This window comes from Castor canadensis, chromosome 5, assembly GCF_047511655.1.
Source record: "Castor canadensis chromosome 5, mCasCan1.hap1v2, whole genome shotgun sequence".
Lineage (NCBI taxonomy): Eukaryota > Metazoa > Chordata > Mammalia > Rodentia > Castoridae > Castor > Castor canadensis.
In genome coordinates, this window is record NC_133390.1 from 177,928,112 (window position 1) to 177,941,012 (window position 12,901).

The 12,901-nt window shown below is 50.6% G+C and overlaps 2 protein-coding genes and 1 long non-coding RNA gene across 6 annotated transcripts in view; 2 read left to right on the plus strand and 1 right to left on the minus strand.

Annotated features, from left to right (window-relative positions):
• The window catches only part of LOC141423438 (uncharacterized), a 32,680-nt gene extending 26,357 nt beyond the window's left edge, over positions 1-6,323 (minus strand). For 2 of the 3 annotated variants that reach the window (XR_012448328.1, XR_012448327.1), the window contains exons 1-2: positions 5,942-6,322; positions 4,186-4,349 (exon numbers count right to left, since the gene is read on the minus strand). This is a non-coding gene — a long non-coding RNA (uncharacterized lncRNA). Of the gene's footprint in view, positions 1-4,185; positions 4,350-5,941 lie in introns of all 3 variants that reach the window. The other variant, XR_012448329.1, reaches the window with a different exon arrangement.
• LOC109692786 (neuroendocrine secretory protein 55-like) overlaps positions 1-12,901 on the plus strand; it is a 51,518-nt gene that overhangs the window by 4,684 nt on the left and 33,933 nt on the right. The window lies entirely within an intron of this gene.
• On the plus strand, positions 8,731-10,716 carry LOC141423437 (protein ALEX-like). The gene has a single exon (XM_074075031.1). The coding sequence runs from the start codon at positions 8,839-8,841 to the stop codon at positions 10,714-10,716; it is 1,878 nt and encodes a 625-aa protein (XP_073931132.1). The 5' UTR covers positions 8,731-8,838.

The following is a 12,901-nucleotide window of genomic DNA, read 5'->3' on the forward strand; positions in this document are numbered from 1 at the left end:
TCTATTTCCTACATCCTGATGCCCCAGACATGGGCAACACGATCCAAGACAAAAGGTCTTGGGCTAGCCCAGAATGATTCTAGTCCCAGTCCTGTCAAGTGGCTTGGGTTTTACCCAACATCCCTCTGGCTCAGTTTATTCTAAGATGAACTACCTAAATGATATGTTTCTATGATCCCTTTCGGCTTCAAATATGTGTAGGTTGACTTGTTTAAGAAGCCTGGAGTGTCTGATTTGATTCATTCAATGATGTTAGCACTGATGAAGCCCCAAGATTCAAAAGTTGATCGACAAATAAATCTGTTGTCAAATGTTTTTTAACTTGTAGCAAAAATAAAGAGGCATGACAGAGAATGCAGAATTCTGTGTCCTGTCTCTAGACTGAGAAAAATATGGCCATCCTTAAGCACAGTGGGTGTGTGTGTGTGTGTGTGTGTTCGTTCGTTCTACACCTCTCTCCCTAACAGTAGTGTCTGGACTGAGCCTTCCAGAGCCTCAGCAGGCAGCATGGTGCAACTGCTGTCAGAACACTGCAGCAGGGAGCTGCTAGCCCCTGTGGAAGACAGCAGACTGACACACTGTGGAGTGCTGAATATATTATTTGGAAACAGTTTCTGAGTGTCTTGATCAGGCTAGACCTGGAAAAATGGCTTCGAGGCTATAACTAGTTAGAATAAACCAATTCTCCCAATTATATTTTTCATTATCACTCCCACCCAGGAGCTTTTTTAAGCTATTTTTTCCTAGCTGTCCCCCTCTTCAGGAAATTTTAATCTCACAGATATAGATTAGATATTATTTGCTTATCTGCTGTGGGATCTGGTAATTGCTAAGCTTTTTGTATGTACACACACACACAAACCAATTTTGGCTCCACTGCAAATGCATGGGATAAACAAAGCACACACATACACAAATTGCTTTTGTCAAATTAACTGATTTTTGTGTCCTGGTTTTTGTTTTATAAATTAATCCTTTTTTGGCCACTTACAAAATTTGGTAAATTTTTACTAGTGTTTGTTTTTCTTAAAAAAAAAAAAAAAAAAAAAAAACTCAGTTTTTCTTCTTCCAAAACGGTTCCCCACCCACCCCTGCCCAGGGCGGGGGGGGGGGGGGGGGGGGGGGGGGCAGGCGAGCGCAGCCGTGTACAGCCAAGTGCTAGCGCCTACTTAATTCACATGACAGAGGCCAGAATAAACAGCCTAGTGACTTACTTCTCCCAAAGCCAAGAGCCTACAGTGCAGGGCCACCATCACTTGTTGATAGAGCTCAGCCAGCAGAAGCAGGACACCCAAGAGGGCTGGCGCCATGCACCTTCCGCCTGCTAACTATTCTGGGTAGAACTGGAGAAGTTGCCTTCCCAGGTTCAAGTATGGGCATGACCTGTGTGTTTATGCTATGGGCCTATTTTAGGGTGAGTGTGTTGCGAATTAGCCAGGGGACATAGGTATGAAAGAGACCAGAGTAAGCACAGACTGCACAGAGGATAGGTGTGTGTGTGTGGGGGGGGGGGTTGGCCAGTAATTCCAGATGGATTTAACAAAGAGGAAAAGAAGGCTTCAGAGGTCACAGGTGTGGGGGGGAGATGTAGTCAGATAAGAGAGCACCCAGGAAGGAAGGATCAGATTTAGAAATCTGGGGGGTGGGGTGGGGGAGCTGCAAAGCCAGTAAATTTTAGGTCTATAGAAAGCAGTTTAAAAAAGGTTTAGGGTATACTCAAATATGCTAGACTTCAAATATCTGGTGGCTGAAGGGAGTGGAACAAGGTACAGCAAGGAGCAGATGTAGCCTCAGTGTTAGAACAGTTTTATCCGTCAAATACAGCACTAATGAGGCATTCAGATTGACCACCCTTAGAGTTGCTGTGCCTTGACAGTCTCCTACAGTCTTGGCTCAGGAATTTCAATTTCATAGTTGGAGTTTTCATACAATACCTCAAATGCTTCAGTCAAAGAGAAAGACTTAAAATCTAGCAAAGTTGTTTTATGGTTCAAATTCTAAGCCTTGGATTTTTGTTCAACAAAGGCTGGTCTCTGACATCCCTACTCTCTAACTTGAGGGGGGCACAGGCCCAAAGACTGACAGTTAGTTGAAACTGACAGATTTCTCCTTCCCCCAGGCAGGAGCTGGTTTCTGAGTGTCCTGGCTTATGTTGCTGTCCCAATTAGACTTTATTAGCAAAATTTGCTCTGCCTAATTGAGGTTGTATGAAGAGGTGAAATATACCATTCCGCTTAAATTCAAACAGCATTCAGTGTCCACAATCCCCCAGGGTGCCTGGAATTTCTACCATGAATTACATAAATTTTAAACAGAGCTTCCACTAAAGCCAAATTTATCTTCCGGGATTCCTCCTCACCTCCCAAACCCCACCATCGCCCCTCTCTTAGTAGCCTTCCCTACTTAGTAGCCATTCATCCACTTCTCCCCCTCAAAATTCTCTGCTACACTGTTAAAGAAGGAATCCACAGCACAGCTGAGGTGACTCTACAAAGGGCATGGACGTACTGCATGAGCACACGTAGTCAGGTGACAGTAATATGCTGGGCTGAAGCAGAATTTGGTGGCCCTTCTATGAAGAGGGCTGATGAGCCACAGTTAACAAGCTGAGTTGGGGGCGGGGCAATGAATGCATGGGGGAAGGGGACTTTTCAATCTAAACAGATGAAGTGTTTTCAGAAATGCTGTTTTCACCATCTTTAATTATCAGGCCTGCATCTGCCCCTACCCCAGTATCTTTGCCTCATCTGCAAAAAGCATCTTTCCTTTATTGGCATTTGCCTGAAACCTGGTCACGCAGCCCCTTTTGCAGACAGCAGTAAGCTGCTGCTGCCTCCACCGGCCAAGGCTGGCAGAAATGCTGGGAGGAAAGGGATAGCAGCAGCACTCTTAATTGAGCTTCCAAGTCTTATTGCTACTCAGGCAGCGTTCAAAAAACCTTTGTCACTGGGAGGCTGAGAAACTGAGTATTGGCCTAAACGCTCTTCTCTGTCTTCTCTTTTTCTGTGTTTGCTTCCTTTTCCTCATTTGAAAGAAGCCCACTGACAATGAATGACATGACTGGGCTGTAGAGAAGGTTTCTCTTTCTGCCCTTTCCCAAAAGCTTCAGACCAAAAGGAGCCTGACTGCCAACAGGACTGCTTCTCCTGGTTTCTGTTCTCTTCCCTCTTGCCCACCCTCTCTTCCTCTCAAGAGACCCTTTTCTACTTTGCTTTCTCTTTCATGGCTACAGGAATGAACCAAGAAAGCTGACAGGCAGATACCTTAAAATCTGGATGTGTTTTGTGCTTTTGGCAATGAGTAAGAACACAAAATGTTAAGTATAAACACAATCAATTTTAACTCATGCCATCGCAGAGGTGTGCATAAAGCCAAGAGCTTAAATTTAGGAAGCCCAGAGTACCAAGTGGGATTGCTACAAAAGGAGACCATGCCCCTGCAGATAGAAATGGTGCCGTAATGCCACTGGTAGGAGAGTCAATGGTGAGGAAAGCATTCTTTCCATTTGGGACTACTTATTTACAAAAGCCACTGATTTGCTACTGGGCACCTAAGTCACCTGGACTGAACAGGATGACTTTCCTCAGAAATGTGGGGTAGCATTTTTCATTCCTTTCTAATTCATCAAGTGTAGGAAACCTATGACTGTTAAGTAGCCAATTACAAACCATTTTCAAGAAACTATTACCTAGGTTTTACAGCAACTCTTGTCTTCCTCTAATTGACGCATCATCTCATTGCAGCCCTTCCCTCTAGCTCCCTACCAGGACAGGATCAAAATCCTGGCACCCAGATTTTGTTCTTCATTCCTACTTGGCTTTTTATGGGCACTAAATTATCTCGACTTCTTCTTCCTTAGCTGCATGAACCCTTAACTGACTTTCCTTCTTCCTCCTTACTCATATTCCCAAATATTTACCTCTTCCCCAATGAAGATCCATGTGGAACTGCAAATCTACTTAAGGTCCTTTGATATTATACAATTACAATGGCAGTCCATAAAAGCAATACTCCTGGTAGGGTTAGGCCCCAGACTAAGCTACCCACCAACACCTAGCACTGACCCTCTCCATCCAGGTCAATGCCATGTTTCTTCTTGAGCCAGAAAATTCACCAATTCTCAGCAGGCTCACTAGACAGATGACCCCTAACCTATCTACTTGCTTATCACTCCTAGTTCTTTACCTCAAGTCACTTTGGCCAGGTCACCCAGCTGTCTTCTGTGTAACTCCTAAACATCTGGCCACACTTCTGGGATCTCTCGAGCTGCGCTGCTGTTGTGCAGTAGTTCAGCTCTTTGCCCCATTCACCCAAGCGACTTAGGGTCTTCAGATTCTGGTAGCCAGTCACTACAAAAAAATAAACAAGAGTGGAAAAAAAGGTAAACATCAGAGCTAAATACTGAAGTTTGCTTTTCCTGGTACAAATTTACCTTTAAATTAAGGTGATTTCTATTCAACTCTGAGAGTTATTTCTCAGCTTATAACACTGATTTTCAACCAAGGGTGATTTTGCACCCCAGAGGATATTTGGCATAGTTTGAAGACATTTTTTGTTGTTACAACTAAGGGGATGCTACTGGCATCTAGTGGGTAGAGGCTAGGGATGCTGCTTATGTACTATAATGCACAGGATAGTCACCACAGCAAAGAATTACCTGGACCCAAATATTACCTGTGCAGAGGCTGGGAAACCATGATCTAGGTTGAGGGTGCTCACAGGTTCGGAAGCCCCTTCCACTACTGTGCTCTCATCTCTCCCTGCAGAGCCTTCCCTCCTTTCTCCTGTCCAGTGCTCCAATTATTCTTTTAGCACCAAATATCCAGTGATCTTATTGTCAGTTCGCATTTATGCTTTTCCTTCTAAATTTCAGATCCTTTCTCCCCAATGAGTTGTAAAAATCTCAATCAGACTGACCCTCATTCCTTCAACTCTGCCATGTCTAAAATTAAATTGGCCCTGCCCACTCTAGCTCCTTCATGACTTCTCTATCCTACTCCCAGTATCAACATCAATCACGTGCCACAGGCTTTTTTAGTTCCTCTACCTTTTGTATCCCTCTAGCACAGGTATTGCTAGAGGATCCTCTGGGACCCTTTAGTCCCTTCCTTCAGTCTTCTGAAGAGAGATTGATTAGACATTAGAGTCCTCTGTGTCTGGGTCTCTCCTTTAAAGGTCATAGGCAGCCACAGCCTCCTTTGTGCATAACCCCTTTCTTTCTTCTCTTTGTCAGGATCATCCTCTACATTACTTCTATTACTAAAACTTGGCTCAAATTCTCACTTGCAGGACAAAAAAAAAACCCAAACAAAAACCGCTCAATATCCTCTGCATTTCTTACCAAAATGGCCTCAAGAACATTAACCTGATGTTCCATGGATCCTGAGAGGGTTCACACTCATTTTTTTTCCTACCCTCTGCCCCACTGCTCCTCCAAGAGCAAAGATGGCCTGCTCTGTTTACCCAGCCATACCCCGCCATTGGATCCTACCATTGGATCCTTTGTTCCTGATAGGTAAATGTGTTCCGCTTCAACCCCCTGCCCCCACCACACACACACTTCTATTCATAGTCAAGGCATTTATCCTTCGATGGAGAGCCATTTGAAACGCCATTTTCTCTATCAAGACTTTCCAGGCCCCCCTAATTGGAGGTCGTCTTTTATTTTTATATTGCTCTGCCCCTTAAGATAGAAGACTGGTATCTAGCCAATCTTTATTCTCTTAATATATGTGTTTGCCTGGCTGAGGACTATGATACAAGAAAGAATATGGAACAAAGAGGTCCCACGGATCCACAAGAATGTGGACCTTGTGACCCTGAACTCATTTTTGTATGAACAGTGCTTTGGAAGTGGGAGTGATGTCTGGCGAGAGAAACCCTTCCCGTTTAGGAACCCTACTGCAGCCTCCTTGGGGTTCCGATTCCAGCATCTACTGACCTTCTACTTGTGCAGGGCTCAGCATCCCTGGGGCCTCAACTCCTAATCCATCCTGGGCTGCTCTTCTGCATGGGAAAGTAAGCGCTCATCCCAGGTCTGGACCACTACCTCCAGGCCCTGGAAATCCTTCTCTTCGCCTCGCCTCAGCGGCAGCACTGTTAAATAGGTTAGCCCACCGCCATTCAAGAGCCCAGTGGCTGGCCTCTAGCAGCCCCCGACTCCCGACCCAGCCTCTGTGACTTGTGGCAGCAAAAAGACTGACCCCACCACGTTCTTGGTCCTCGTGGCTTTCTAGGCCTGGCCGCCATACACCCGCCCACCAACCGCTTCCAACCATCCCAGCAACACAACCTTTTTGGGCGTTCCAACGCGGCGCCCCCTATTGGACCTCCCACCCATATCCGGTTTCCGGTCCGACGCCCCCCGCTCATTCGCCAGGCAGCCTTGATTGGCGTGACCCCAGCCCAATAGCTGACCCAGTGCTGGGTCGGAGGATCGTGAGTTGATTGTTGGGACCTACTTGGCCCATTGGGTAGATAATCAAATTGTTAAGCCGTTGGGTATGGGGGTAGTTGGCCAAACTTTGAACTAAAGTTCAATACTACCGTCAGAAAAATGTGTAGACCCATAGGACTGACGTGGCATGCGTTTGGAAGGCCTCAAATGTTATCCAGGACTCGACTTTGTCGGTTTTCCTCTGTGCATGATGGCCACGTGGAAGGTGGATGTAGGGAACTTGGGGGGTCTTTAGTGGCTGTAGCTGTGGTGCCCTGGTTGGAAGAGGAATACATTAGACAGACTTAATAAGATCGGACCATGCTGTGGTCCATCCGCCTACAGTTCGTATACAGGGACCTGCACCGTGCGTCTTTCATGCCGCAGCCCATCCCGAGTCATACTTTTTCACCCATCGTCTCTGACCCCCACAGCTCCACCAGACAACCACCTGCCCCCTGCCCAGCTTCTCTGCAATTAAAGGTAGCTGGTGAGCCCCTGTCACCGGGTGGCGAAACTGCGAGGCGCTAGTGCCAGGTTTTTATGTGATCCGGGAGCGGCAATTTTTTCCTCTGGTGCTCAAATCCCTCCACTGACCCCCCAGGCCCAGAACAGTGCGCGTGTACGCGCAGAGCCCACCTGGCAATGCGGCTGTTTACCCTCCGCGGGCTCTGAGCCCACCGCAGCACCGCAAGGGGCGCTCAGCCTGGCTGGCAATCGGTGGATTGCTAGCTGCACTTAGCACCGCCTCCGCAGACTGTAGCAGAGGAAAAGTATAGCGGCTGCCCTAGAATATTCATACCAAAAGGAGAGGGGCTGGCAGGGGGGCTTGAGAGGGGATAGGGGAGCTGACTGATAGATCCTGCAGCCGGTGCCCAAGACAGGAAAAAACGCACCTCGGCTGTTGTTGCCGGCGCGGCACGGTTTGTCTGGAGATTAAGTGCGTACAGGGCTCTCCCGTCTTGGAGACCACCCTAAATCAACCATTATTCCTAACCAAAATCTCCTTTAACCCTTCCCCAGAATGAGGAAGTATGAGGCCTGCGCTGGGTAGGGTCCTCCTGTGAGCCCTGCGCCCCCTCCCCCATTAGCGCAGCCAGCCGCCTACCGCCTGGGGGGTTTTGCTTGATTCTCTGCAGTGCGTGCCTGAGACCCTCTTTTTCACCTGCGTCACCATCCACATAAACAGGATAGAACACTGCGTCACTCTAGGCCACTGCTGAGACCCTCCAAATGTAATGGGGACGGGGGACATTGAAGATAATTACCGGAGCCAATCTCCGCAAACGACAAACAAAAGCAACAGAAATGACAAAAAGTACCCCGGAGCATTTAAAAAATAAATTGTGTGCTCACACTCGGCAGCCCCTCACCCCTCGCCCCCTCTTCACCCCTCCGGTGGGCTCACGACCACCTGTCGCATTCCCGCACGCTTGCCTGTGTCCCCTTCCCAGTCATCTAAAGCTTCATTTTCTGCACTTGCAGCTCAAGATCGGGGGCTGTCTGGGGCTGGGGGCTTCAGCTAAGGGGTTCAGGGGTATTCTGGGGTGATAAAATCCTCCCGCAGTCCCCCCTCCCCCGGAGAATCAGTTGGGGAGGGAGGGTTTTAGCTCCTGCACTCAGCATCTTGATGCCCACGTCTTGCGTCACGTGTCCCGCAACGCAGGAGAGCTTTCTCTTTGGCCAGGGGAGAAGCGAGGAGAAAGACCAAATCAGTCAGGGAGAGGAGAGGAAGGAGCCAAAACGTTCCTGCGAGGCCTGCGCTCATCAGCCCCCTTACCCAAAGTCCGGGGCTGCCGGGCTCCCGGAGCTGGTTCCTGGAGCTGGAGCCGGCTCGGCACTAAGACCTGCGTCCTCTGGTGGCAGAGACAGAGCGCTACTAACGATTTTCGGAACGAATCGGCACGCTCCTTAAAGCCAAGCAGGCAAACTACCCGGGAGCAGAGAGAAGAAGGAACACAGACAAGCCAAGGGGTGACTGGCCAAGGAGCAACCTGAGGGAATAGAAAGTGACCAAGAAGAAGGCAAGACTTCACCAGCGAGAACTGAATTGCTTCTGCCATGACTTGCAGTTCTAGGCCCTGAGACCCCCAACCTCACAAGGGTTGGAAATTAGGCTGGAGAACATTCCAGCTGCTATTTTGATATTTTTTAAAAATATTTTTTTCACCCTAGTTTGGTTGGGTGCTCCGTCTTACGGAGCCCCAAATTTATTTTAAGAAACCGCCACCGTGTTATGGGCGTGCGCAACTGCCTCGACGGCAATAATATGTCAGGACAACACGATATCCCCCCTGAAGACGGGGAACAGCCCGAGCAAGACCCTTTGGAGGCCCCAGGGGCAGCTGCCCCCAGTGCTGGGCTTAGCCCAGCCGAAGAGATGGAGACCGAATCGCCCCACAATGAGCCCATCCCCATCCAGATTAATGGCAAGGCCAGTGGACCCCCAGAGGTCTCCAGGCCGAACTTCCAGGGCCTCAGCACGGCCCTCAAGGAAGCCAGAGCCAGTGGAGGCTACAGCCCACCTCCTGAGGAAGCCATGCCCTTCGAGGTCAAGCAGCCCAGCTTGGGAGGTTTCTGGCCTACCCTGGAGCAGCCTGGATCCCCCACTGGGGCCCATGCAGGCCTGGAGGCCTTCGACCCAGTGCTCATGGAGCCCACCAGAGCCTTCAATGTTACGAGACCAGGCCTGGGAAGCTACAGCCCACCACCAGAAGAAGCTATGCCGTTCGAGTTTGAGCAGTCTACCCAAGGAGGCTGTAGCCAGCCTCTCATGCAGATCCCAGACCTTGCTCCAGGTGGTCCGGGGACAGGGGTCCCTGGAGCTCCTCCCGAGGAGCCCGGAGCTCTCAGGCCTGCAAACACTGGCTTCAGAGGAGGCTACAGCCCCCCTACTGAGGAGGCTATGCCATTTGAGCTTGATGGAGAAGCATTTGGGGATGACAGCCCACCCCCCGGGCTCCCCCGAGTTATCCCACAAATCGACTGTAGCGGCCAGTTCCCAGCAGTCGCGATCCCGAGTGCGGTCTGCCTCACTCCCGCCGCAAACGCGCCTCCCCTCTGGGTCCCCAGCGCCATCGGCAGCCCATCCCGAGAGGCTGTCAGACCTCCTCCTAACTTCGCATGCGACAGCCCCCCGGTGGAGATCTCCGGACCCCGGCTCGAGATTGGCAGCGCCCCCGTTGGGGTCGACGACGCTCCCGTCAACATGGACAGCCCCCCAATCGCCGATGATGGCCCGCCCATCGAAGTCTCTGGAGCCCCAGATAAGAGAGAGCGAGCAGAGAGACCCCCAGTTGAGGGAGAAGCAGCGGAGATGGAAGGAAGCTCAACCACCGCTGCCACGGAAGAAGGAAAAGTCCCCCCTCCAGGGGATGGAGCCTCTGCTGCCGGAACCACTCCAGATGCCGGGGCAGCCCCTGCCGTGCCAACCGATCCCAACGTTCCAGGAGTCCTCACCGAACCAGTCGATCCCAAAGCCTCGGGAGTCCTGGCTTCCCAAGGCGATCCCAACACCCCAGGAACCTCTGACACTCCAACCGATTCCGACTCCAGAGCAGTCGCTTATGATCCAGCGGATCGTGACTCCCGGGGAGCCTCAGTTGATCCAACCAAGCCTGATGTCTCCGGGGCAGCCTCTGTCGCCACAGCCGTTCGGACCGCCGGGGCAGCCCCTGGCGCCCGAGCCAATCCTGGCGCCCGTGGAGCATCCGCCTCTCGAGCAGATCCTGCAGTTAGGGCAGCCCCTGTCCCCCGGTCAGCCTCCGCTGCCCCGGCCTCCGGGACCAGACGCAACCTCAGTCTCCTCAGACCCCCCAGCCCGGAGATCCAGGCTGCTGACCCGCCTACTCCGCGGCCTACTCGGACGACCGCCTGGCGGGGCAAGCTCGAGCGTGGCCGAGGCCGAGTCAGGTACGAGGATGAGGGGGCGATCGGTGACGACTCCTCCAGCGACGAGTCAGACGATGGGACCATCGGCTGCTTCCAGTGGCTCCGGCGAAATCGTCGCAGCAGAAAGCCCCAGCGTAACTTGCTCCGCAACTTCCTCGTGCAAGCTTTCGGAGGCTGCTTCTGCCGATCTGACAGTCCCCAGTCCAAAGCCGAGAGCCCTTCCAAGGTCAAGAAGGTTTCCCTGGCGGAGAAGCGAAGACAGATGCGCAAAGAAGCCATCGAGATGCGCGCCCAGAAGCGCGCAGACAAGAAACGCAGCAAGCTCATCGACAAGCAACTCCAGGACGAAAAGATGGACTACATGTGTACGCACCGCCTGCTGCTTCTAGGTAATGCGGCGGACTCTGCCCATGGGCAGCAGGGCCGCCCGGGTACCCGGGGAGGGGGTGGCAGGGCTGCCTGGTGGGTCTGGGGCTCGACAGTGGGAGGAGGGGTCTGTCAAAGGTGGGGAGAGCCTGCTAGAAGTTCCAGGGAGGGACCCTAACTTTGCCCTGGGAGCGGGAGGGGACCTTGGAGGGGTTCGGGTGGCCGAAGTATATGCCCTCCAGGGAGAAAAGTGGTGCCGAGCGACACTGAGGGTCGTTTCCGGCTGGAGGCCAGTGCCAGCGCCAGCGGCCGTAAGCTGGACAGGCGGGGGCTTCAGGTGAGCCCGGAACTGCCGGGGAGGGGCCCTGGGGCTCCCTGGCTAGGTTGGCTGGGGCCGCGGTGGGCTGGGGCCATTGGGGAAGGCTCGCCCCCGCCTCGCCTGGCACGGCTGCTTGGACTCAGACAGCTTGTCGTTGGTGTGTGTTGGTGTCCATATTGTGTCCGCTTGTGCATGACAAGCTCAAGTGTCCCCCATTTCCCTTCCCTGGCACCCCCAAATTACCCGCCGATTGTGTACTTGTACTTGGGAACGGGCTGTCTTGTGATTTGCGCCATGGCGCAGGCAAAAACTTTCCGTGTTGGCACACTCCGTGGTACCTGTGCGGGCGCTCTGCTGCGAGCCGCGCGAAAACGCGCAGGGAAAGGTGGCGGGGCATCCTGGGTAATGTGCTGGGCCGCTGGCCGGGGGAGGGGGGTGGGGGGGAGAGGGGCCGCTGCTGCGGGCCTCCATAACCTTTTTCCTGTATGTCTTTCTCTCTTTTTCCCTTTGCGCTAAGCGTTTCCTCACTTCTCATTCGTTCGCCAAACCCTCCCGCCTTTACGGTTGAAAAACCAGACACACAGGTATCTGGGGCTTTGGGGCTGCACACATAATTTCTGTGTTCTGCACACACTCGGCTCTCACCTGGTGGGAGGCTGGAGGGGGAGGAGGGAGACACTTATCCATGTTGGCAAGTCAGATCCAAAACCACACGGGGTTGGTTCCAAGAGGGTGGGCGTGGCTGTGTTTAAAAATATGAAATGATTTTGTTTTCCTAGCGAAGAGCCCGAGGTAAGCCAATCGTTTACAATTTTACGAAGAGCACAGTAGGAGGGTCTTGGCTTAAAAAGAGAGAGTTGTATGTTGGAAATGTAATGTCATCTTTGTGATTAAAATGCAATTGAAATAAAAAAATTAAAAATAGTCTGAGTGTATTATAAGTGTATGAACCAAGTATGAAAAACTGTGACTGTGACTTGTAAAATAAATAAATGTTTACATGTGAATTTTTTTCAAGCAGCTTTAGCTGGGGCAAAGAGTCTCAAAGGTAAGGTCTTCTGCAAATTGGCTTTGGATTTTAAAAAATTGAGAACAATCTTGTGATTAAATTAATGGTATGCTAATCAGAAGGGTGGGCTTCATCTTTCTCCTTCTCTCTCCACCTCTCCTAGCTCTCAGTGTCCCATTTCAGGACTCCTCCCCCACCCCACAGCAAGGACCCCCTCCTCCTTTCCAGGCTTCTTACCTCAAATCTTGCCACAGTTAATCAAAGCAATAATTAAGAATGATCTGAATCTGCAGATTAAATAAAAATTTCAAAAGTGAATCTCCACATTCTTAATTGCTTTATTTTATTCTCTAAGACCTTTCAAGGGATTTCAAGATCACACTTTGTTAAGTATTTTATAATGTGTTATAGTTTTTATTAATGACACTATTGACATAACTATACTGTTGTGATGGGTCTCCCACCAATCACAGTTTTAGATGTGGTGGCCATTTTATTTATGCCTACCTGGGAAAATAATGACATTATCATTTACCCAAAAATATGCAAAAGGAAGATAGTTTTAAATTTAAAATGTCTCAGCTACATGAAAGACACAGAACCTTAAACCTGTACCAGATTCCTTGCAGATAACTGATTTTGCTATATCAGGCTGCCTTTAGTATTCCAAGCATAGCTCTGGGAAGCAAGCCTGTGAATTGGGGGAAGAAAGGAGGACCCAACTGACTGTAGAAAGGAGACCCAAGTGATGTATATACCTGGCCCCTAATTGATAGCATCCCTTGCATGCTGGGGTCTGGGTTGCCTCACTTGAGAAATTGAGCTTTCCTAATAAAGTTCCACCGAGGTCTCTTTTTTAGCTCTAGGACTTGAGTTTTCT